We start from the raw sequence: 24,218 nt of genomic DNA, 5'->3' as shown, positions 1-24,218 counted from the left end.
CTGGCACCATGTGCTGGATTTATTCCTGGACGAGACTGGCTTCCCTGATCACAGCCCACACCTCCTGCCTTGCCCTGGAACCTGTGGTACAGGGATGGGAATGGGGCATTTTGCTCTATTCTTGAGATGGGGGCTTAAAAGAGGCTGCATTTCACGCCTGTTTAAGCTCCTGAATCCCTCCTGTGTGAGAGCTGTCCCCATACTTCCCTGCAGTAACACCATGTCAGGCCTGTGCATAATATCGCCATCCCTTCCAGGCAGGGGTGAGAACAGTTCCAGCCCTGTATCAGTCCTGGGCAGGCTTCATCATCAGCTGAGGCTGGGCTGCACCCTGTGTGGCCGGGAGGGCCTGAGAGCCCCCAGCCTTGCCCTCGGCTAGTCCTCAGCTGAGCCTCTCGCTGTGCCACAGAGACATGGGGTACGTGGCAGCAATTGGGGCAGAGGCACCTAGACACCTCTGGGCACTGGGGCTCCAGGGAGAAAGCATGGAAGGAGAGGACTGCTGGCTCAGCATCCCACTGCTGCCGACATGCTTCCTGGGGCTGGAGGGTTTCCTACAGCAGAAGTTCCCAGGCAAGGAAAAGGGACTGTCCCCACACAGCCCCTGTCCCAACTATCAGGCTACTGCGTGGCCCTGAGCAGACCTTGCTGGAAGAGGATGAAGGAAGATGGTGGTCAGGGGACCCACCTGTGTCTGGGGAGCCTGGGGCTCTGGTCACAGCTTCTACTTCAGATGGTGTGGACAGCCAGTGTGACACAGGGCACAGGGACATCTGTCTCCCAGCAGCCATGCAGGAGCGGTGCCAGGATAGCACAGCACCAGGAGCTGCCCTTGACTCAGCCAAGGTGCATGGATAGAAGAGGCCAGAGCACCAATTCGAGTTTCAGTATAAATACAAATTTATTCTCTTTCCAGAGCAGAGATGGCATGAAGCAGTGAGGACCGCAGCACCACAGTACATGGTTACCAGAGCATTAGCCAGCCTGCTCCCCTCTCTGCTGCAGCCCGGCTCCCAAACACAGCCCAAGCACCCAGCCTGGCTGCCACTGCCCCCTGCACCTGGCACTGGGGCCAGTAGCTCTACCCTTGTCCTGTCTTTTGCTTCCTCCAGCTCCTCCCAGGCTGGGTACTCCTGACCTCCATCCTCACTCCTTCCCATGCTCCCCCCCATCCTGCCACTGGGACAACAGAGGGGTCCAACCAGGTCTTGCAGACTGGCATGTGGTCCCTCACCACGGTCAATCAAGCAGCCTGACACACAGCATGCTTATAGGCAGCCTAACACCAATACCACTGCTACTGCACTCCTGCTGCTCGCCTGGGTGTGAGAGAGGACAGCAACCCACACTGCTGCTAGTGGACGCTGCAGCACAAGACCCCGAACACCTAGCCATAAGGCTTGCAACACCTAACCCTCGGTGTGGACATTGCTTCACACCTCTGCCAGCACACCAAAGCCAACCGCACAGCCCTGTGCTCCCACAGGATGCCTTGGTCCAAACTTCCCCAAAAAGCTCACTGCCACATCCTGTCCCAGCCAACAACAACAGCCCCATCCTTGTCCTTGCAGTAAGCCCTGTTTTGGGCAGGATGCTTCACGCTGGCATGCAGCCCTGCCTGCACCCTGCCCTGAGGCCACAGGCATCTCATTCCTCCGCAGCCTGTGGCCCCAGAGCACCAGGGCCATCTCAGCCTCTGCTCTGAGGCACCCAACAGCACCTGACTCTACCTCTTTCTCGACATAACACAGCATGAGACAGCCAGCCTGAGGGAACCTTTGGGACCAGGAGCCATCACCACTGAGTTACCCTCCCAGCTTGCAGGAACAGCCTCCTCCACTGCCTGGTAGGACTTGCCTGCTTCCAGCAAGTGCCTCCGGCCCCTTAGCCCAGCTCAAATTAGGGAACAGCAGCAGGGCAGCTGCTCCTTGGGGGCAGCAAGGAGGTGCCCTGTCTGTCCTGCTGCCTGCCTGCACCACTATGCTCCTGCATCACAGCCCAATGTCCTGGTGGCCCCAGGGCTGGAGCTATGGCTGGAGAAGCTCCTTCCTGCAGCGCTGTGGGGATGGGCAACTGCAGGAGCTGAGGATCCCCAGGGATGGAGCTGGGTCCAGGCAGGACAGGCTCTCTGTGCCACAGAAAAGGCACAGCTTCCCAGGAAACCAGGCAGGATGGAATACCTGCTGCTGGTCTGGCCCTCCACTGCACTCCCCTCACAGCAGCCCTGCTCCAAGGCAGCACCAGCAACAGGGAAGGTGCTGGTCCCCACAGGAGCAGATGTTGGGCTGGACTGAAAGTGAAGGACAGCTGCACTTACAGTATTAGAATTTAATGGAGTGAGTCCATGAGAGTATTTAAGTACAGAATATATATATGATATATAGAAATATGCAAATTAAATGATAAGGCTCTGTTATAAAGACCATCTCGAAATAAGGCTACTAGCTGGGCTGAAACTCTAACATGGACTCATCCCTACTCCATAAACCTCGCAGACTCTCCCCACCAGACAGTATGTGCCTGGCTGGCTGCAGAGCCCTGGGGGCAGAGAGAGTTCAATCCATAAGGCTGGCAGCTGGATGCTGTTAGAAAGAGTTCTTTTAAAAACTGAGTGGCTCCAGGAGTGTTTTGGTGCCCATAAACCTGGAGGCCCCTGGGCACAACTGAAGAGGAGTGGGATACTGAGCTCTGCATCCCCCGAGGGCTGCAATCAAAGGCAGCAGCCCGTGAGTGCCTGGGGAGACGGGCAGCTTTCACGGCTTCAATTCTTTCTTCTAAACCTTTCCACTCAGGCTTGGACACTGTGGCTGAGTGACTGAGCCAGCCTCCTGGGAAGCCCACAGTCCCACTCCTGCATGACCTATGTTCCCCTGAGATCTTCTTGACCTGGCAAGCATCCTGCATGAACAGCTTGGAGGGAATCTGTGTGAGGTCTGCCACAGCACAGGGAGCATGGCAGGGAGAGGAGAGGGAGGAAAGCAGCCAGGTAGCTGGTTAGGAAAAGCCTCTGGCTCACAGGAGGTGTTAGATAAGGGAGGTCATACCTGAAAGAGAAATGGAGAGGTCAGGAAAATAGGACTCAGAGCCACCTGGTTAGAACAGGGCTGCTGCAGAGCCAGGAGGATCCTGCTCAGGGATGGCAGAAAGTGGCTGAGGGTCTGTGTGGGCAGAGGGGGAAGCTCTCCCCCACCTTGGTTAGTGCTGGCACCACAGCACATGCATGGGCAGCTTCAGCGAGGGACTCAGTGCTGCTCCCGGGCTGGAGCACAGAGGGATAGCAGAAAGACCAACACTAAAACCCACTGGGTGAGTGGAGCACTGTCCACATAGATCCCCCAGTCCCCATCCCTGCTGGGAAGAGCCGTCCATGAGCAGCTAGGAGCTTCCATCTTGCCAGGTAACTGGGGCCTTGACCTCTTCTGGAGAGGGTTCTGGACAGGGAGGAAGTGAGGAGGTGGCTCAAGGTGATCGCTGCAAACGATGCTGGCAGGTCTGTCCATCTTCACAGTGGGGAGCCCTGCAGGGTGTGGGGTCCCAAGCAGGGCAAGAGGCTGCCTTGCAGCTGATCTCGGGGGAATCTAGTTGGTCCATACTCTTGGCAGCTCTGATTGCCTCTCCTTGTAGGTGTGAAACCTCCTCCTCATCCTCTCTGTGCCCAGGCCACACACCAGTCCCAGCAGCACCACAGCAGCATAACTCTTGGCTGTAGGTGCTGCGGGGGATCGGCCATTGCAGGGAAGCTGGGATTGGGGCAGGGCTCCATGGGGAAAATCTCATCTGAGTGAGCAGTAAGAAGCCAGAGAGGGAGATTTCACTCTAGTACCTCGAGAGTTGGGGAAGGCGCTCCGCAGCTTCTCCATGATGTCTTCCAGGCACATGCTCACTTCCTGGGTTTTGGCTTCCACCTCATCTGCAGTGGGAAAGAGGGCAGGGGAGTGGGGTGGTGAGCAGGCTCTCTGAGCATCCACCTCACCATCCAGCATCTCTTCAGGATGACAGGGCACAGGCAGCTTCCTGCAGCATTGAACCAAAGGAGCAGAGCCAAGAGCTCAGCCCAACCCCAATCCTTACCTGCAGCTTCGGTGTCAGGGGTGTTGTGCTCTTTCTCCTTTGCCTGACTGCCTTCAGACTGATGTGGAGATGAAGCCAAAGAAGAGGCTGCTGAACCATTGCCTTCTGACTCTGCTGGAGGCTGGAGAGAGAAGAGGGGTTGTCACGATCCTCTGTCCTTGTCCTCCCTACCTTCTGACCATCCCTTTCTGCCACTGCCCCAGCTCTGTTATGGCAAACCCACCCCAAGGATGGGCTTCCCTGGAATCTTGTTCTGAGAGTACCTGCAGCAACAGCTCCCTCAGCCGGTGCAGCTGGGACTCCAGCTGCTTGTTGTGGTCCTCCAGGATCTGCATGCGGGTCTCCAGGCGGCTCTTGTGCTGCCGGAGGATTCGTGCTTCTGCCAGGAGCTCATCGTTATGCGAGTCCTGCACTGATTCAGGGGACCCTGTAGCCAAGGTTGGAGACTCCACTGCCTCATCATGCTGCCATTTCAAACGTCTCAGTTCTCCCTGTAGGATCCTGCAAGATAGCAGAGGTCAGCATCACTGTTCTCCTTTCTAGAGACTGCTCAAACACCTTACAGCTGTGCACTGGGGATGGCCCATGACTCAGAGACAAAACACCCCTGGAGACTTTGCCTGGACTTTGTCCCTGCGCTGCAGGGTAACCTGCCTGCAGCTCTACCCGACTTGGACAGTTTACAAAAAGATATGCAGCTGCTGAGACAAGACCGAAACAAGACTGAGAACAAGGGCGGGGAAAGCATCACCTCCTCCTGAGCTGATCTGCCCTGCCTAGAGCCTCACCTCACGTGGCCCAGAGCACCACCACCACCACTGTTCACAGGGGGCTCAGGGACAAGAGAGATAGCAGTGCCCCCAGTTTGGGGTTCAGGAGGGGAACAAGTTCTGGGGATGGGGACAGGAACATTTTGGGGAACAGCGGCTTCTCCCTTCCTTCAAGAGCACACTCTCACTGCGTGCTCCCATGAAGGTTTCAGGGCTCAGCCTAGACAGCATCCAAACCAGACCACTCAGCTCCTCTGATCCCCACCTCCAGCTCCAGCAGCTGTCCCCTGGCTCCATTCTGACCTCTGCCAGACTTCTCCAGTCCCTTCTCTTTAGGCTATAAACCCCACTTTCAGAGTTGCCCATGCTCCCACCTGTTTTCATCCTCTAAGTGGGCCAGGATTCGCTCCAGCTCTCCCTTGTCATCCATGTTGAGGCTTCCTGGAACCTGCTGGCTGCCCGCAGGCTCTCTGTCGGTGATGGGGCTGGAATGGCGCAGCAGGTACTGGTCTTCATCCCTGTTGCAGCAGATTGAGAAATACCTTAGTGAGGAACATCAGTCTCACGGGACTTGTGCACTGTTGGGGGAAGGACAGCCTGAAGGGAGGTGGTTTCATAAGGGAGCTCATTCTGATTGCTCCAGGTCCAGAGCTCAGAAGTGGCTTAGCATCCCTGGGTAGCTGGGGGTGCCCAAGAGCCTCAGACTCAAAGTAGCTGGGAAGGAAAACATTTTTGTGCCCTGGCTAGGCAGGATGGAGCCACAGGAGCCCTGACTCAGCAGGAGGTGAGAAGGAGGGAAAGAAGGCAGAACTCACAGGCTATCATCAGGGGACAGGCTGTCGTTGAAGAAGGAACAGTTCTGGCTTTCCATCTCTGCAAGCCTGGAGGAAAGAGAAACAGGTTGAGATATGGTCAGAGACACCCTGAATGTCTGCTCAATGCACCCTACTTACAACAGCCCCTGCAAGACCCTTCTTTGGCAGTGTCTCCCAGCTGGCCTGCACCAGTCTGCCCCTCTTTACAGGCTCTAGAGAGTTTAGCCTTTTAAGAAAACAAAAGACACTGCTGCTCTGGGGTCACAGTCTCTGGAATAAAGAGCTGCTGCCATGCAGCCGTCTCAGCCTCCTCTCGCATAAGCAAAGGAAAGGAGTGAAAGTGTACCAGCTCCAGCCTAGGGCCTGAGCTACAGGCTCGCTGTGCTCCTCAGGTCCTCACTCTGCCTGGACCTGTGGTGAGGGCAGAGGCATCACAAGGCAGCAGCAATGGGAAGCATGCAAGCAGCACTGGTGAGCATACAGGCAGATCACAACATTGAGGGATCTGGCTGGTGAGAATCCAACCAGCAGCTCATATTGGGAAGAGCAGGAGGGTACATGGAGGCTGCTTCATTAGTAAAATATCTGCTGTCAAATGCATGGTGTTTGCTGCCAATTTGCGTGGCATCAGCCATGTCCCAGGCAGGAGCAAAGTGGTACAGGCCTTCCCAATGGCACTGGCAGCCTCTGCCTGCCAGACAGCATGCTAGGAAGCATGGAGGGGGCCACAGGCAGCAGGAGCTCACCATGCATCTGTCCCCAAACCCCTCCACACCCATCGGAGTCATGTTCCATGCCCTGGCATGACAGCAGTGCCCAGTGGTGATACCTGCTGGCAAAGTGCTCGATCCGGGAGTGGGTGTCAGCATGCGGTAACATTGGGGAGGTTGCTGGTCTGGAAGAGACACATAATGGTCAGCAAGGCTTGGCAGTCCTCACTCAAAGCTAGGGCTTGGAGAGGCTGCCCTGGTCTCACCTGGGCCGAGAAGAGCCAGGGACAGGCTGGAGAGGGAGACTGAAATATCTGCTTCTCCAAGAACTAGGTGCTGTATCACCCCCAGAGCATGTGCCCCTTTCAGCCCTCCCACTGGAGCCCTGTCTCGCAGCTGAGATGTTGCTTTTCCATCCATGGAGCCCATATATCAGGCAGAGTCGAAAGGTACAGCCCAGGGCCCAGCCAACTCACGTCTCAGAGAAGTCAGCCTCGAGTACGGACTGGACAGGCAGGTAACCTCTCTGCGGGTGCTTGCTGAAGTACTGCTTGGACCGAAACTTGTTCTTCAGTGTTGTGGCAAAGTCTCTCATGTTCTCACTTGATGTTGTCTGCACACATACAAACATTACCAAGGTGCTGCTTAATGAACAGTGGGAGACCACAGCTCAGCATCTCCAGGAAAGAAGTCCCTTCAGGCTGGGCATGAGCTCCACAGAGGAAGAGGCTGAGAACTGACTGTTGTGGTTCAGCCCCAGCTGGCAGCTGAGCACCACGTAGCTGCTCACTCTCCGCCCCTCCCTGGAGGGATGGGGAGGAGAATGGGAAGGAAAAGGCAAAAACCTTGTGGGTTGGGATAAGGACAGCTTACTGGGACAGCAAAGGGAGAGACAACAATAACAGTACTTAGAATATACACAACTGGTGATACACAATGCAGTTTCTCACCCAACGACTGTCCCGAAGCCAGACTGTCCCCAAGCCACGGTCCTGGAGCTGTGCCGCCTCTCCCCGACTAGCCCCCCTTCTATGCTGAGCATGACGTCACATGGTATGGAATACCCCTTTGGCTAGTTTGGGTCACCTGTCCTGGCTGTGTCCTGTCCCAGCTTCTGGTGAAAATTAACTCTATCCCAGCTGAAAACCAGGACACTGAGGAAGCAAGGAGGGCACACAGCAGCTCTGTCAGCCGGTCACAGGGCCTGGCAAAAGCCAAGCTGGCAGCAATGGATGCCGTGTATCCTGTTTACCATGATCCCCAGAACAGCAGGGGCACAGGCAACCTCCAGCACGTGGAGGGGAACAAAAACATACAAGGGATCCACTTCTGGGGCTGCACCAGCCTAAACATTGCAAGGCAGCTGCTGTCAATGGGGACCTGCTCTGAGCCAAGACCCTCCCAGTCCAACCCAGTTCCATACCGGGGTGTAGTACTCCATGATGGGGTAGTGCAGCTTGTTGCCCTTGGTGGCTCGCCCAGTGAGGAAGCAAGTCTGGCAGATATCCACATTGAACTGCTTCAGGCTCCGATACCTGGAGAGATCAAGAGGCCATAGGGAGACAGTGACAGTCAGCAAAACCACATCATTTTGGAGCCCAAGGAGAGCTCAGCAGGGGACAGAGGTGGTCTGTGTTGCTCTTGCACCCCACTGAACCCACAGTGCTGATGGCTGAAGTCCCCAGAAAAGCATTCTGCTCCTTCCTCTCTGCTGGCACCTGGTCTGACCTGCCTGAAACACTGCTGCTGCAGAGCTCTCGGTTCCCTCAACAGCATAGAGCAAATGTAGCTCCCTCCTGCAGAACACCATGCACTTCCCTTGGGGGCTAATGTCCCATAACTCTTACCTGAAGCCCTTGATGGGGCACTGCCGACAGATGGAGCACTTGGTCTGGTGCTTCACCTGCTCAGCCACGGTCACCCGGTGCAGCACGGCCAGCCACACCATGGACTGCGGCTCCAGGTTGGCCCACTCCAGGAACTGGGATGCTTCAATGGCAGGCTTCCCGTTGCTCTGGGGAGGGGAGAGGAAAGGGTTGCTTAGAGCTGGGACCTAGCTGTGATGGGGTACAAGCTCCTTGCCACCTCCAGGAGTCTCTCCCCAGCACGGCTGCTGCAGCGGGGGTGGCACAGGCCACGGCACCCTACTCACAAAGCGGAAGCAGCTGCGGATGCTGGGCTCCACATTGCTGCCCCCGAACGCCGCCACCTCCCCCAGCTGGCGCGGGACCTGGATGGCCTCGTGGAGCAGGACGCCAAGGTGCCGCTGGTCACACAGTCCCCCGGCATTCGCCACTTGGCTGAAGAGATCTGCTGGCAGGATGGACACACAGCCCTGTTAGAGACATGACTGATGTCCTGACATACTGGGCAGGATGCAGGCATGGGAGAGTGGTGTGTGGATCAGAGCAGGGGCTCCATCACCTATCTCTGGCAGGGAGCTCAAATAAGAGGGGAAAACTGAAATATGATTAAATAACCTTTACCAGTATTCCCAATAATCAGGAGTTTAGAGTCTTCTTGAAACAGAATTTACATACATCACTTCTTTAACAGACACAGCTGGCCTGTACTCTATGAATCTGCCCAATCCCTTTATTTAACCTGTTGGTGCTTCCTATGCTAACCCCTCTGCAGTATCTCATGGCAGAGAGTACCATGGTTAAAATGCAGTGAGGAAAGGGGCTTCCTTTAATTTGTCTGAAACCTACTTCCCAGCCATGCACCCCCAGGTTTTTTCCTTCTGGGAAGCACTGGATAACTGTTGCCTGTTTGCCTTCTCTGCACTGTTCCTTATAGTGCCATGCAAGCAAGATCACTGCAGCACTAGTCAGTCTGCAAAAATGCCTCCTAATTTAAGTGGTGTAGGCTTGGGGAGGGAAAGGTGGTGATGCAAACAGATAAGTCACTGCAGGAAACTGTCTCTCTGCTCTTTCTGGGCAAAGAAGGGCTAAGCCAGGAAGCAAAAGCACTCCCACTTTCCCCAGGTTACTTCACAGCAGGCCCTGAGGGAAGGGAATGGGAGACTCACACTGAAACTTCTCCTTGACCTCTGTCCCGCACAGACATGCAATGCCCGTCTTGAAGGAGAGAGCCCTCATCTTCCCACTGCGGCCACTGCAAGGTGAGATATTGCACAGATTTGCAAATGTTTTGAAGGTTTTTTTTATGCAGAGGGGCCAGCAAGGCAAGCCCACACCAGTCAGCCCCCTTGCTAGTGGCCAGGACCTTTTTGCAGCGCTGCCAGCTGGAAGAGCAGAATGGAGGTTTCTTTCCAAGCATGGCAGCCCCACAGCTCAGGGGGATGCTGAGGGACCGGTACCTGTCAAAGACATTCAGCAGCCAGTTGAGGCTCATGTCCACACAGAGCGGCACATTCACCAGGATGCCCCGCTCCTCCTCCAGCCTCTCGTAGAGGGTGGTCAGGCAGTGGATGACCTCCACCACATCCATCGCCCGGTCACTGGGCTGCAGGTCATGCTCATTGAAGATTTCCAAGGCGGTAGCCAGGGTCACCATGTCCACTGTGCAGAAAGCACAGGCAGAAGGATCAGAGGCAGAGAGAAAAATGGGAGAGGTGAGAACCAAGAGGAGGGAGACACAGCCCTGCCCTGATGTGGGGTAGTCTCAGCCCCACTGTGGTGGGGAAGATGCTGGCAGGATGGGCACAGGTCCCAGAATTTCTCTCCCACCCATAAACCCCTCCCAAAATATCCACATCTCCACCTATAGTCAACTTGAGCCACCATTATGTGTGACCTTCCTTCCCTGCTGCTGTGGCCAGCCATGGCCATGAAAACACTACCCATGAAAGGCTCTGTGTGGAGCCACAGATGCTCAGAGCTGACCTCTGCACATGCCAGGTTCCCTGTGGGGCTGGAGTGGGGAGGTGAGAGGGCACAGAGCCACACAGACCCTATGAGCAGCTGCCCAGAGGTGAAGCAGCCCTGTATCCAGCTCTGACCGGCAGTAGGTGTCGAGGCACAAACCAAAAAAGAGGGCTAGGACAGTGTCAACTACTCTGGCTACCCTGCTTTCAGATTTCTATGGCTGCTGATCATATGTGCTATCAGCTTTAGCAGCCAGCAATTTTTCTTTCCTGAAAGTCTTTCCATTTCTGAGATGATTTATGTTCTCAATGCCCAGGGGATCATGTGCCATTTCCACACTGTAACTTCACTCTGTGGAAGAGTCCTCTCTTCTCCTGTCAAAGCTGCTAATAGTTGCACTGGGAACCCCCAGTTCACACACCAGTGAGTTTCGCTCCTGCTCACCCTTGTGTCCACACTGTCAACTTACTGCATATGGCTCTGACGTGTCCCACACTGCCTCTTTCCTACACGGCCACTCACTCCACTAAACCTTTCATCATGGGGAAACTGCCTTGGCAGTCTCCTTGCCCTTCTCAAGTACGTCTTGAATGAGAAGCACTTATTCACATTTTTCCACGTCATTTCTGGGCTGGGAAGAAGGCACCAGCACAGCATGTGAGATGCAAGAAATGGGCAACCAAAGACGCACAAGCAGCACACAGAAAGGCTCTGCTTTGCTTTCTGCCCTTTTCTTCACCATGCCTGGTGCTTCTGCGGCCGCTGCTGCATAGACATCTTTGCACAGTGGCAAAAGCTAACTGCTGCTCTCCCCCATTTACACTACATCAGCCCTGAATGTGCCTGGGTATGGGTCAGCCTGGTTGCCACAGTGTCAGGAAACTACTCTGCAGCAAGGGTTTAACTCCCTTGAGTACCAAACCTCCTCTCACCCTCACTCATTGCCTTCATCCAGGCCCTTCACAAGACGTCAAGGAGCACAGGTCTTGCCTGGGACCCCACTGCCACCTGGCTGTATTTCTCCCCAAATGAATAATTCCAGAGAGGGTTTTCCCTCATCCTACTGCTGTTTAATTTTGACAGAGCCTTAGGTGAGAGGCCTTGCCTAAAGCTCTCCGGCAGCTGAGGGTGCCACATCTATCAGATTCCCATCTGCTTGCTCACCAATTCCCCCAGAAACTCTTCTGCTGTTTCCAAGGAGCAGCTGCCTCTTGGAAAGCCACACATTGTTTTGAACTCCTGTTGCATCATATTCACCTGGCTATTAATTCTCCTTTTAACTGGAGTTTTACCAACAGTGCAGAAGTCAGGTTTATTGGCTCCCTTCCTCCTCTTTAAGTAGTGGAGTGCTCTATGCCCCTGCCTGTGATGCTGGTTTCTGCTCTCGGTGACATCCACAGCTTCTCCAGGCTCCCTTGGAGCTCCTGTATGAGCCCCTGCTTGATCCCACAGCTTTGTAACTCTGAGCTGGACCAAATCCCTTTCACTAACATCTGCCCTTGAGGCATTTCCACCCTAAGCTTGCAAAGAAAGGCCTTGACACAGACACCTTGCTGCTGGATTTACTCAGCTTTCCAGCCACAGGCCCGGTGGGCTCCTGCCTTTGATGTGCTGATAAAAGCTTGTGTTAGTTTAATGCCACTGTCAAGCGAGACCCAGCAGGAGGGAAATACTTCCTGCACTCACATCGCAGGGCTTTTTGCACCCGTCGTAGTTTCATAGCTGTCCGATATGCTGAGAACTTGATGTTGTTCAAATCAGCTGCAATAAGACAGGAAAAGAATAAAACCATAGCTTGACATCCTTATCTCCAGGGCAGGAATGAACAGTTGCAGTTCCCAGACACCAGTCCCACAGCAGAAGCAGAGTGCATGCAGGAGGAAGAGGTGCAGACCCCAGCAGAGGGTCACATGCCATTGCTCTGGGGGGCCCTGTGCTGCAGAGAGGAGCAGGTGGGCTGGAAGGATCTCACATAGCACCCCCAAGCTGTGAAAAGGTGGATGGTACTTGAATGGGTTTGCGGCAGCCTCCTTACCCAGCGTCTGGTACAACTCCGTCATCTTTGGATGGTCCCAGCATGTCGTCTGGGCCTGGTGGCTGGAAGGAAAATAGAAGGAAACCAAAAGTCAAGTTGCAAATTAAGCAGCTGCCACGAGAGATTAAAAAAAGGACCTGGCCAGCCCTGATAGCAAGTCCCCCAGTGCCTGCAGATGATGGGGCTGCTGCACCCCAGTGAACATACTCGCTAGCCACAGCAGCATGGATAATGCCCCCACTTGATGCCCCCTCCCCCAACAACCCCCGCCCCGCCCCGCCCCCCCCCCCCCGTCCTTCCAGCCAGTGTGCGCCCTCATCTGGGCATCTTGGCAGGCAGGAAAAGCCTGGCTCTGCTCAGACCAATCCGCTCACTGCCCCCTGCTCTTAATTGGTCCGCAGTTTCTGTTCCCACTGGGCCAGAGAAGATCACGGGCTGTGGTTGGGAGTGCACTCACTTGATGTAGTATGGCACTTTGTTGGGGGAAATGGCTCGCTCCCAGGGGACCTGTACAGACGCTGCAAGGAGAGAGACAGAAATGTCAGATCAACACCAAACACTCCTTTAGGTTGATGCTGTTTCTGATGAGAGCCCAGCGGGTGGGTGCCTCTGAAGAGGCTGTGCCTTCCTAAATCACCAACTGGGGGTGTTGGAATGGGCAAGCGGATGCTGCCTATAAGAGAGGCACAAGATTGCTGGTCTTGTCAGAGGCGTCTTGCCTCTCTTGAGACAGGGGCTCTGAATCTGGCTGAGCTCAGAACTCAGGAAAGGACACTTCCTGATGCTTTTGATGATGTGCAAGGCAACGCTGTAGTCACCAGTGGGCAGGGCTCCTAGCAGCAAGGATTTGGGCATACACAGAATACTGCCTGTTATGGCCAGGCTTGGGCACCCACAATATCTGCTGTTCCCATTACTCATGCTCTATGTGTCAGCTACAGTATCTTGGGAAGATGAAGACGCATCCCATACCAGTTGCCTGCCACCCTGTGTTTGTTATCTAGAGGATGAAAGCCCTTTTACGACCCTCAGCTATCTTCTCTTGTCACAGGCAGCAACTGGAAAAGTTGCTCTTCCTTTCAGATAGTTGGTCTGCAGAGAAACACAGACCAACAAACCCCACTGACATCTGGGGACTCTGCAGGGCTCAGCATTTCCAAGGACAGACCCCATATTTTGGAGCACAACCTGCTGCCCATCCTTTGCAGGTCTGAGAGCTGTCAGCCAGCAACAGCTCAGCTCTGTAGGAACAGCATTCCTCTGCCTTGCCATGTGAATGCAAACCTCCTTAATATGCACATTTTTGGCCTCTGAATGACTAACATGGGATATGGAGGATTGCCTTTTTCAGCTATCTGTTGTCTCCAAGGCTGGCATAGTCCCAGTATCACCTGGAGCTGCTGCTGTGAGTGTCACAGCTCCACGCTCTGAAGGGGAACCACACTCATGTACCACCCTTGGTCCCACAAGGTGAGGTAGCACAATGCTAACTTTGGGAGATGCCTTCTGCTCTGGTTCCTGTGCACCAGGCCTGGGCCCTTTTCTAGCTGTATGCCTGGCTCTGGGCTCAGCAACAGGACTCTGCACTCCATTCTCCTGTGCCACTGGAGACTGCAGAGGCAGTCTCATGGCAGGAAGCCAGGAGGACCTGCTCACGTACAGGAGAGGAAGTGCTGGGAGCCTGGTCCAAAGTCCCGGTGGGCGTCTTGGAGCTGCTTCAGGCGTTCGTTTATGGAGGCCTGGAGAATGGGACAGAAGAATTCAGTGGCAGCCCATCAGGCATTTCAGATTGAAGCCCCATTCAGGAAGGCTTGTGGACAGACTCAGGCATGCTCCAGCATGCAGGTCCTTTTCCTTCCTCACCTGCCTTGATATTTGTATTCCCCAGTCTACTCGCCCTCTACACCTCCTCCCACAGGCTGAGGTAACATAGGCCACATCTCCAGCTCACCTGTATCCATATTTTCAGAGACATCAAAGCAGCCACAGCTGGTACTGACCCCCCCATCAGATCCTGATTCCCCTCAGACAGCATCCTTTGTTCCTCCCATTGCCTTTTCCAGCTCAAGACCTCTAAGGATTTACCAGCCACTTTCCTCACACTGAACAGTTGCCCTCCTCCTCCAGGAACACCAGCTATACCATCCCTGCTATGCCAAGCCTTACTTTATCATCCTTGAAGCTCAGCAGTTACAGCCCTTCCCCAGCATCCTCCCACCTGTGGTTTATTTGCAGTGCTTGGTCCTGACTCCTTCCCACCTGCAGCTGCTTCCAGCGCATGTTGATCTGCTCCAGCGTACGGGAGTTCTCCATGGACAGGTGGACATCTGAGATGGCAAGTTGGTGCGCAAGATCGTTGACCAGTTTCACCCCATCCTTCATAGGGGAGAGCTCCTCTTTGAACAGCTGGAGTCCCGTGCCCAGGGGAACAGGCACAGGGCAGTGGAAGAAGGAAAAGCAGCAGGTAAGCAGTCATGATGAATCTGATTCCTCTGACACAAGCTAGGGTGGGCTAGTAGCTGGCAAGACACTGCTGACTAACCCTCCCACAGGGTACCTTTGCAGAGAAAAAAAACCCAAAACAAACCAGCCAGGCTGGAGATTGCTCAAATCTCCTGAGAAGTGGGACGTGGACAATGGCTCATCTATGCTGAGCCACTGTACCTGTGTAAGGTCTGTGCCATGACAAGGTGCTCAGCACAGCCAATTGCTCAGGACACAGCAGCCTAAATCCACCCTCACAAGCTAGGGACTTGTTGGAGGGAGGACCTGGCCCCTGAGACCCCAAGTGACAAGGAGCAGCACTACCCTCCTGGGAAGCAGCATCTCATCACCTCTGGGGCCAAGGCTAGAGCCTGCTCAGAGCCAGAAGTACCTTGGTTGACTGGATATGCTCTGGCAAGGAGTCAATGAAGAGGTCCCCAATGGGTTCCCAGGTTTCGCGCACGCTTTCAGCCTGGTCCAGTGTTGTGCTGAGCTCCTCCATGGCCCCTTTAATCTCTAGCAGCTGCTCCAATGTCCGTTCAATGTGACGGTGCTGATCCACACACCGGGCCGTGAGCTTCTCCCATAGCTCACTGGCCACGTTCGCCTGCTTCCAGACAAAGCGGCTGATGTTTTGGATCCGGTGCCGGGGAGAGACATCTGTGGAGGCAAAGCAAAAGGGCAATGGAGAACAAAAATGAGAGCCCAGCCCAGAGGAGAGTGGGCAAGAGATGGCAGGAGGGCAGGGAAAAATGAGATAAAAATGTCTAGGGAAAAACTGGAAAGAGGGAAGGAAACCAAGCAGTAATAATATCCATCTCTGCACCAGCTCCTCTAGATAGCCAGCCTGCCCACAGACTTCTTTCTGCTCTCTGTACTCACAGACAGAAACCTTGCTGCCCTTTAAAAACCTACCCCAGAGCACATCAGATACTGTCTCATGAGATGCACTCCATCACAGGCTGCACCAGTAGCCTCTGCCTTCACCCGGTACAGAACTGCACCAGTCTGACCTCTGGCCAAAGGACTGGAAACGGCCTGGTGCATGATGGCATGAGGCAGAGCACTGACGTGCCGCTTTGTGCTACACCAACCACCTCCACTCCATCCTCTCCAGTCCAGCCTAGGAGGAGCTGTGCTATGGGAGAACGAGGAAGGGAGACCTTCACGGACCTTTGCTTTCTGGAGTTGGTTCTTCTAATTCCTCAAATGGATGCTGGGAAAGGAAGGCCTGTGCTGACTCCAGGACAGAGTAAATGTATGGTCCCCGAGACTTCACTTCTTCCATGAAAGCCTGGAGAGCAGAGCACAGAGATGAGACAGCAGGCTGAGCTGGAGAATTGTGCCCCTGCTGCCCCCTTCACCAAGGGCTGTAGTGATTTATTCACTCCAGTGCCCAAAACTCACTGGAGACACAGAGAGAAGTTAACAAATATTTTTGCATTTCAGGGAAGGAATGACCACCTGCAAGAAAGTGGCTTCTGCAGAGGTCTGGACTGCAGCTTTGCTGGAGGAGGGGGGCAGAACAATGAGCCCAGAAGGGTGTGTTGAGCCAGGGCTGCACAAGAGGAACTGCTTTATTGATGATGCTTTCACAGGCACTGCTTGGAGACGCAGCGAGAGCATGGTCATGCAAACAGTCCTTCCAGCAGCTGTTCAGCAACAGGTCCAGCTGCTGGAGGAGCAAGGAGGGGAACAGCAGGATGCCCCAAAGGGGCATATCTGCCAGGGCAGACTTTGGAGGCAGGCTGGTTTAGGATGTCTTCTCCTCCCCTCCAACTGCAGCACCCCACTGGTGCTGTATGCTGGATCAGATATTTGTGCACTGGGGAAGTGGCTAGCTCCAGCGAGGATGAGGGATAGCAACAGTAAGCAACAGTTTAGTTTTGTTTTCAAGGTAAAATCAAGTAAAGCCCAACAGCTACTTGCAGCGAGATGGAAATGCTCTGATCAGGGAAGCAGGAAACTCTGATCTGTCTGGGTGTACCCCAGTTTCAGATATGTTAATGTGCTATGGCAGGAATCACTCATGTCACAACCACCATGTTGCCTTTAGACCAACGGACCTCCTCAGGCCCCAGGATTCCAAAAGCAGAGGCCAGTGAGAGACAATTCCCTCTGTTGCAGAGGTAGGACATAAGGAGGAAACTAGAAGAGAAGTGATGGGGCCCACTACCAGCTGCAGCACCTGCAGATGACTTGAGCCTGTAATGCAGATTTATTGTCTAAAACCAGATGGGCTCTTCCTGTCATGTGCGATGGGTGTTTGCTACAGGATTGGGGCTCTGCCTTTCCACGGGAAGCAGAGATGGAGATGGGCAAGGACTGGTTCACTCATAGGCTGTGGGCAGGGACAGTGACACAAAGCAGGGGTCCAAGGCAGGGCTGCCCACCTGCAGCTCAACTTAGCAGTGAACGGTGGCAGGGACGCACAAGGGAACATACCGCGTGCATCTCCTTTTCCTGCTGCACCAGGAGGACATCGCCCCGCAGGGGCAGCTGTGCTGAAAGCTCCTCATCCTTCTGCCCGAGCCAGTCTATGATCTCCTGGAGAGGCACCTGCAGCTTCCCACTGTGGTCGGAAAAGGCCTCCAGTCGAGCCCTGGCAGGGGAGCAAGGAGAGCAGGATGGTGATCAGACAGACAAGAGAGGAACAGGTTCCCCAGGGAGGGGAGGCACAGCATTGCAGCACCCACAGAACCCCATCAGTGACTGGAAACACACCTCAGCACGGGCTGTGCATGACCCTCAGCCAGCACAGATGCCTTACTGCCAGGTTGGATGAAGCACGGAGGCATTAGGGAGAGGCTATTCATCACCTCAGAGGTGAGGACAGAGTCGCTCCGCATTTGTCTGTGGGTCAGGGCTGTGCTCTGGCTAGCACAGGGGGCTTGGCTCAGCATTTACATGACTGGGCAGCTTCCAGGAGCCTTGCATTAAGGCAGGCAACAATTAACACGCCCCAGTTAAGCTCTCTGTCATGCTGGCTGTGGAGCTGCAACCTCTGAAACTCTGGAAGGTGTGTTCCCCCCGTGCAGTGGAGAAGGCTCAACGCAAAGGGACAAGCACAGAGGAGGTGGTGGCAAGGCTGTGGGGCAAAAAGAGACAAGCCGCTGTGACAGGAGTGGCAGAGGATGGAGAAAGCATCAGAAAGCAAGCAGGAATGAAGGAAGGGAGGGAGAAGAGGATGGGATAGGTGGAAATAAGGGAGTGTAGGGAGAAAGACTCAGAGGCCTGTGGACTGGAGGGGAAACAGAGACAAGATCACCATGAATTCATGTGGCTCATCAAACGAACAAGTTCGAAAACGTCCTGACAAGCACATGCAGCAGGCAAGGCTGGAAGGCCAGGCCAGCCCTGGAGCTTGCTCCAGGCAGGGACTCTTACCGAAGGCTGTGGGATTTCTTTTTGATCTCATTCCAGCAAAGATTCATCTCCAAAGGGGCCTGGTGCCTGGCGGCACCACTCAGAGCCCGAGGGGTTACACACGAAGGTCCTGCGCCATCCTGTGAGGCTTCAACCTGGGCAGAAACAGAATCACACTGCATCCAGAGATCACTGCCCATTGCGTATGGCACTTGCCTGGGGACACCTACCACCCTCTGTCCTGACCCTGCCTGGCTTTTCAACTTGCAAGGGGGCTGCCCTGCTCCAGGAGGGATCTGTTAGCAGCTCCAGGGAAGCTCGTGGCCACGTCTGGAGGAAGGATGCAGGGCCAGCTCCAGCAGCACTAAGAGCAAAGGTTGAAGGAAGGGCTTACTGCACATCTCCTGTTCTGCAGGATCTCTGTGATCCTCAGTTACCCAGCAACCAACTTATCTACTGCTAGGTATTAAATCAGAGATGGCCCTGATGTTTCACAGTACCTGCAGGGCTAACAGCTATTTCTTTCCATGTCATACATGACTGGCGGGCTTTGAGAAGAGGCAAATACCATGGGTCCTATTGTTCCTATGGACCAAGGGGAACCACCAACCTCCTTTACACCATGTCCAGTACTGGGAGCTCCACCTGCTTCTCTACAGAAGCACAAGGGTATTTCCTTGCCTGCACAGCAAATCTGAGATGCTCCTTCTCCTCCAGAGATGCTGCTTCTCCTCTGCACCTCTCCAGAAAATCAGTGGTGGGAAGGATGCTCTGAGAGGCCGTGGAGCAGATGACAGCAAAACCTAACCCAGCCACACAAAGGACGCACACTTTGCACCATGCCACTCAGCCTGGAAAACCAGGTGCTGATCCCTGGACAGCAAATCCTTGGTGGATATGGAAAGGAATCCCCTCCTAAGCCTTTCACACTCTATCATGCTCCTGCTCATGATGGCAGCAAAGACATTGGTGTACTTGCTGATGACAGCAACACACACTAGCAGGACTGGAAGCATCTCACACAGGACTCAGTGAGCAAGAGAGGATTTCCTCTCTGAAAAACAGTTTGTTGTGCAAAACACATGGACACACTGCATTTCACAAGTGAGACATTGATGTGCTTTGTTGGGGAAATGGCAGAATTTCAATCTAATGCTACTTTGGTATTAGAGATTATTTGTGATAATTATCCCCAGGTGATTAATCAACCATAATTAACTGCATTAGCACTTTCTAAACAGCACATACAACAGGCACCCCTTTGCCAGAGAAGGGCAGCCACCTCTGGGGGAAGGCAGAAGCTCTTCCAAGGGGAATGTGCAGATACTTGTCACTTGTCCTGTCCAAGGGCTCCTAGAGGTGTCCGGGGAACAGATCCAGCCAAGCCAAGGAGACCAACAGGCAGGAGGAAACCACCAGACAAGGAATTTGGCCACACAGCTAAAACAATACCCCTTCCATGGCAGTTCTCAGAGAAAAATCCAAAGATTGCCAAGACTGGTGCTAAGCGCGCTTCATCTAAAAACATCTAACGCCAGGCTGTTCTCTATCTCCCCATCCTGCCACTCCAGCAGCATCAAGAAAACAGAGGAAACCATCACCCCCAGAGTTCACAGGAATCTTGGGGTCATAATAATAATAAACCACTTGAGCTAAAACTTCTGCTTGCACATAAGGAAAAAAAAAAAATCAATGCTCTGCACATGCACATCCTCGTGACACTGAAGTACATTAGCCCCACAGCACTGCCAGGGAACACTCCAGCCCTTCCCTCTATTTCAGGGGATACCAAAGGAAGGGATCAGCTGTATCTGGGCACAAGTGCAACTGCAGCACAGCTCAGCAGACAACACAGCCTTTTTTACGAAGTTAAAAGCCCACCAAGCCTGTGACTCACAGACCATGCCCAGTAGATGAGCCAGTGCCAGTGGCCAAGCAGGGGCCAGGTGTTGAACATCTGCTCCCCTAGGACAAAACCCCTGCAAGCGAGCAGAGGGTAAAAGCAGTGCTTTCCCTCTGAGCATCCCACCCCCAGCAGCAGCAGCCTGGATCCGCATTCTCCCTCCACCCTTGAACAGCTTCATTTTCAGGCACAGAACACTCACGCAGTCTCTGGTGAAGTGCATCTACCTGTGCTTAGCCACAGATCCGCCACAGGGCCACTCAGCTCTGCAGAAGGAGCAGGCATTGTCTCCGACCCCTCCGGGTGCCGCCAGGCAGCACCCGGCAGGGAAGCAGGCAAGCGCCGTGTGCTTAGCAGAGCAGGCCACCCTGAGCACTGACCCCCCAGGAATCTGGAAGGGGGCGGCAGTGCCTCACAGCCAGCCTCAATCCCAGCTTTGTCTGGTGGCATTCCAGCAGCCTCCAACCTGCCTTAACTCCTGTGGTGCCATCGTGGCTGCCCGCAAAGCACAAAGGGGGTGGACGTCTGCCTGCTGCAGGGCACCCCGGCGTGGGAAAGCCACTTGAGGGAAGTTGGCCATTACTCTGGGCACTGGGGATAATCATCTCTGCAAGTGCATGGCAAAAGTGATGGTGGGCTGGGATGGGGTGACCAGCAGAGACCTTGCCCTCAGATGCAGGGCAGACAGGGGTGCTTGCCAGGGAAGAGATTTACCCAGAAAATAGTCCCAGTAAGCTTTGGCTACCCAGAAGGTAAGTAGTCAGGTCCTTGAGACCTAACTCCTCAATAAGCTAAAGATGCCCTCCTTGCCCCTCCATGTGCCCCAGCCCAGCACTGGGTGTCAGCACAGCTGTTCCTGCCCGCCTGGACTGGGTGCAAATAGTTTGTTTTTGCCAGAAGGCTCTGGGCTGGCTCCTTGTGCCCCCCACAGTCCTGCCACCCAGCATTGTTTCCATGCTCTCCTCCACCTACAGGGAGGGAATGAAAAGCTCCCTGTATCTCTCCCTCTCTTCCCCTCCTTCCCTGCCTGCACATCTGACTGCTGCTGTCTCTCCCTCTGGGACCAACAGGCCAGCCTCCTCTGCCCACCACCTCCTAGGCCTGACAGATGCAGGACTAGCTCCCAGACTACAGGAGAAGGCTTCAGCAGGGCCAGGGTACAACTAAGGATGGGTTGTTGGCAGTCTGCGGGAGCTTCCAGGACAAGCAAGGACAAGAGAGGAAGGCTTTTTCCTAGATGGCAACACCTACACCTGTGAGGAGGAAGGCATGGCCAACCCTTTGAACAAGGCAGGCTGTCATTAATGTTGCAGGAACCAGCAGCCAGTTGGTGCATGGTACCCAACGCACTGATGCCCACACAGCAGAAAGCCAGGGTCAGGCAGGGACTAGGGGAAACCTGTGGTGAATATGACCTGAGCTGAGGATGTTGCACGCTCCCCATGTGCCGTGTTGCAGCTCAGTGGTGGTGGGTCCCACAGGGCATTCTGCCCCAGCTCCCCACCCCACAGGGTTCTGATACCCTCATAGAGGCTTGGACTACTCAGGCAGCTCAGGAGGGCCTTTGCCTGCTCATGTTGTTCTATCCCCCACCCTCCTCGCTTCATCTGCTGGGCTGTTCATTAACCACCCATGTTCTGGCCCAGTAGCAGCTACCTAACAGCCACCCCAGGGCCAATAAGCCCTGACTCAGCTACCAAGAGCCTGCCCCAGCCACAAGTCTCATCCTTGCATGCTGGAGCTGCTCCTGAGACAGCTCTGCCTTCCTCCTGCAGACCCCAGCTCTCTGGGGCAGGATGGGTCCAGACTGATGGCAAGCCACGCAGGGAGCAGCCCCAGGCTCAGCCTTTATTCTTCATGTTTGAAGCATGATGAAAAATGAAAAGGCAGAGCCAGGGACTTCATTCATCCTGGGAGCAACACTGCCAGCACCCAAGGAAAACTTTGGCACCATCCATCAGTCTCTTGTCAGGTGAGAGGTACCCTGGGGCCGACTACTACAGGCAGCAAAGGGGAAGCCATGCTCTAGCAGAACCAAGGCAGTGTTTCCCCAGTCCTGCTGTCCTGGGTGACCTAGGACAAGGTGCTAAACCAGCTTGTGACAGCCTGGTGCAGAGCACAGACAGCTTTGCAGACAGTCACCAGTGCACCTTTCTGTCCTCCTCCACTCTGCCCTTTTACCCAGGCATCCCAGAGACCTTCACCTCTCTGCCCCACTTTGGTTAGGAGCCTGACCTGCCACCTCACAGACCATGGGGGGAGGAGGAGGGAGTCCAGCAGTGTGAGCACCTACTCTCTGTTCCTCAAGATAACTAGACTAGAAAGAGGTCAGATTCCTCCTCTGCCTTACAGCATTCACCAGAGGCTTATTTCCAAGCTCTTCTCTGCAACCAGGAAGGTTAGAAACCTACATTTTCAGCAAAAGCTGACATTCTTCCAAGTTTCCAGGAAAAAAGTAACCCAACCAAATATACAAGAGCTGTTAACAGTGGCCTCTTGCTCTTTATTTTGAAGGAAGCTTGAAATCTAGCTCTGCAGGTCATCTCTCTTGCTCTACTTTGGGAAACACTTTGCAGCCAAAGTGCTTGATGAGAGCTAACACGCTCAGTAAGTGCAAGCCGATGGAGGGCTGGAGCTAACAGCCTTCTCTGCCATCAGGAACAGAGGTCCTGGTTTGCTCCACAGACATTTGCAACCACTGCAAAAAGCTGCCGTGAGAAAGGCTCCCAGACCCAGCTCTTACCTGAGACAGTGGGTGGGCAATGCTGCTGTGCTGTGCCTGGTCTGTGACATGCCACTCAGGACATCGTGGGAGGACATAGGGCCATTCTTGCATCACCAGGGGCTGCATCAGAACTGATGTTCATGGGGATGACGACAACTCTGGGCACGAGCACCTGAAAAGCAGTGTGAGAGTCCCTGGGTCAGCTTGCACCTCCTCATGGAGCTGATCCCCTTCCCAGCTGCCTAGTGTGCTGCCTTCACGAAGGCTGAAGAGTAAAAAGATGCATTTCTTTAAATATATTTGTACTAATGTTGCAATCTGTTTTCATCTAAATGTCCAACTTTTTTCTTTCCATCTAATTATACAATTTGCTGTAATGATATCCTGTGACAATGAGTCCCATAGATTATGTTGCATTTTTAAAAAGTGTTGGGTTTCTGGAACTACAGGAGATGCCCAGGGTTTAAAGGAAGAGAGGAGAGAGATCTCACTGTTATGTTCACTTATGTTTAGACGTAATAGACATATCCCTATACCAGACAATATTTTCAAACATAATAGTTTTTCCTTTTATGTTCAGAAGGAAAATTGCCTAAAGGCTCAGTCCCCCATACATGCAATCACACTACCAGCTACCTTTTTATGAGTTTTTACTCATTATAGGTTATAAAACTCCCTTTTTTATTCTGTTTTTAAAACTGTATGACCCATAAAAGCCAGTTAGCAGTGACCCCTTGTCTAGTCTATAGATCTGAAATGCAACCTTTCGTCACAACACTGCTTTTTTTGTTGTTTGGACTCTGAATAAGCTAAAATAGCAATTTATTCCACTGCCAGCATCACCTCAGCTTTACAGAAAGCCATGAGAAAATAAAGCCTAGAGAAAATGGTGAAAGGTAATATTTATGTGAATCTGATAAATTTCTAAAATTGAAGCACAATTCTACATTTGGTCAGTGGCAGTGCCGTGAAAAGAGCTGAGTACCAACATGTTCACAGCAGGATGTACTTAACACACAAAAGCTGTGAACATTACTCAGGGCTTTGCCCAGACCAGACTCTGCACATCTGAGGTCAGATGAGCAAATCAAGAGTGATGCTTGAATACTGTCTGTGATGGGTCAAGAGGCAGCACTGAGGAACTATGTTGTCTCCTGTCCAACCCACTGCCTAACTTGATGATTGCCTTCCTACTTTTAGAAGGAAACTATCACCTAGCTCCAGCAGCCAGACCTCATGTCCAAGTGGAGATGGGGCTGCTTCTAAGTTACAGACAGAGCAACACTGCTGGAAGAAGGTTGTTGGCTCCTTCACACCCAGCTCACCTGGACCAGCTGAGAAATTTCCTGTTTGGTCCTGGCAGGGCAAGCAGCAGGCAGTGCATCCTGTACAACCAGCAATCACACTGGACATCCAGGCAAGGAGAAAGCCCCTACGCCCTGGTACATGCCGCACATCTCTCACAGTTTCACATCACTTACTCCCTCGCCTGAGCTTTCACTGCCTCTC

The 24,218-nt window shown here is 53.8% G+C and overlaps 1 protein-coding gene across 7 annotated transcripts in view; it reads right to left on the bottom strand.

Annotated features, from left to right (window-relative positions):
- Positions 1 to 908: 908 nt before the first annotated feature.
- Positions 909 to 24,218, bottom strand: part of DRP2 (dystrophin related protein 2) — a 31,514-nt gene continuing 8,204 nt past the window's right edge. The window contains exons 2-24 of one of the 7 annotated variants that reach the window (XM_054839882.1): positions 22,728 to 22,881; positions 18,103 to 18,236; positions 17,161 to 17,317; positions 15,889 to 16,009; positions 15,107 to 15,375; positions 14,491 to 14,637; positions 13,892 to 13,970; positions 12,689 to 12,749; positions 12,232 to 12,293; positions 11,883 to 11,957; positions 9,689 to 9,890; positions 9,398 to 9,483; positions 8,519 to 8,679; positions 8,214 to 8,380; positions 7,790 to 7,901; positions 6,843 to 6,979; positions 6,486 to 6,551; positions 5,657 to 5,722; positions 5,216 to 5,359; positions 4,335 to 4,572; positions 4,072 to 4,192; positions 3,824 to 3,910; positions 909 to 3,044 (exon numbers count right to left, since the gene is read on the bottom strand). In XM_054839882.1, coding sequence (XP_054695857.1) covers positions 3,025 to 3,044; positions 3,824 to 3,910; positions 4,072 to 4,192; positions 4,335 to 4,572; positions 5,216 to 5,359; positions 5,657 to 5,722; positions 6,486 to 6,551; positions 6,843 to 6,979; positions 7,790 to 7,901; positions 8,214 to 8,380; positions 8,519 to 8,679; positions 9,398 to 9,483; positions 9,689 to 9,890; positions 11,883 to 11,957; positions 12,232 to 12,293; positions 12,689 to 12,749; positions 13,892 to 13,970; positions 14,491 to 14,637; positions 15,107 to 15,375; positions 15,889 to 16,009; positions 17,161 to 17,317; positions 18,103 to 18,236; positions 22,728 to 22,835 — 2,820 coding nt within the window. In that variant the 5' untranslated portion in view covers positions 22,836 to 22,881 and the 3' untranslated portion in view covers positions 909 to 3,024. Of the gene's footprint in view, positions 3,045 to 3,069; positions 3,911 to 4,071; positions 4,193 to 4,334; positions 4,573 to 5,215; positions 5,360 to 5,656; positions 5,723 to 6,485; positions 6,552 to 6,842; positions 6,980 to 7,789; positions 7,902 to 8,213; positions 8,381 to 8,518; positions 8,680 to 9,397; positions 9,484 to 9,688; positions 9,891 to 11,882; positions 11,958 to 12,231; positions 12,294 to 12,688; positions 12,750 to 13,891; positions 13,971 to 14,490; positions 14,638 to 15,106; positions 15,376 to 15,888; positions 16,010 to 17,160; positions 17,318 to 18,102; positions 18,237 to 22,727; positions 22,882 to 24,218 lie in introns of those variants that run through there. The other 6 variants (XM_054839883.1, XM_054839879.1, XM_054839881.1 and 3 more) reach the window with 6 other exon arrangements.

Source organism: Grus americana, chromosome 12 (genome assembly GCF_028858705.1).
Source record: "Grus americana isolate bGruAme1 chromosome 12, bGruAme1.mat, whole genome shotgun sequence".
Classification (NCBI taxonomy): Eukaryota; Metazoa; Chordata; class Aves; order Gruiformes; family Gruidae; genus Grus; species Grus americana.
Note: the sequence above shows the minus strand (reverse complement) of the source record. Positions and strands in the feature narration are given on the sequence as shown.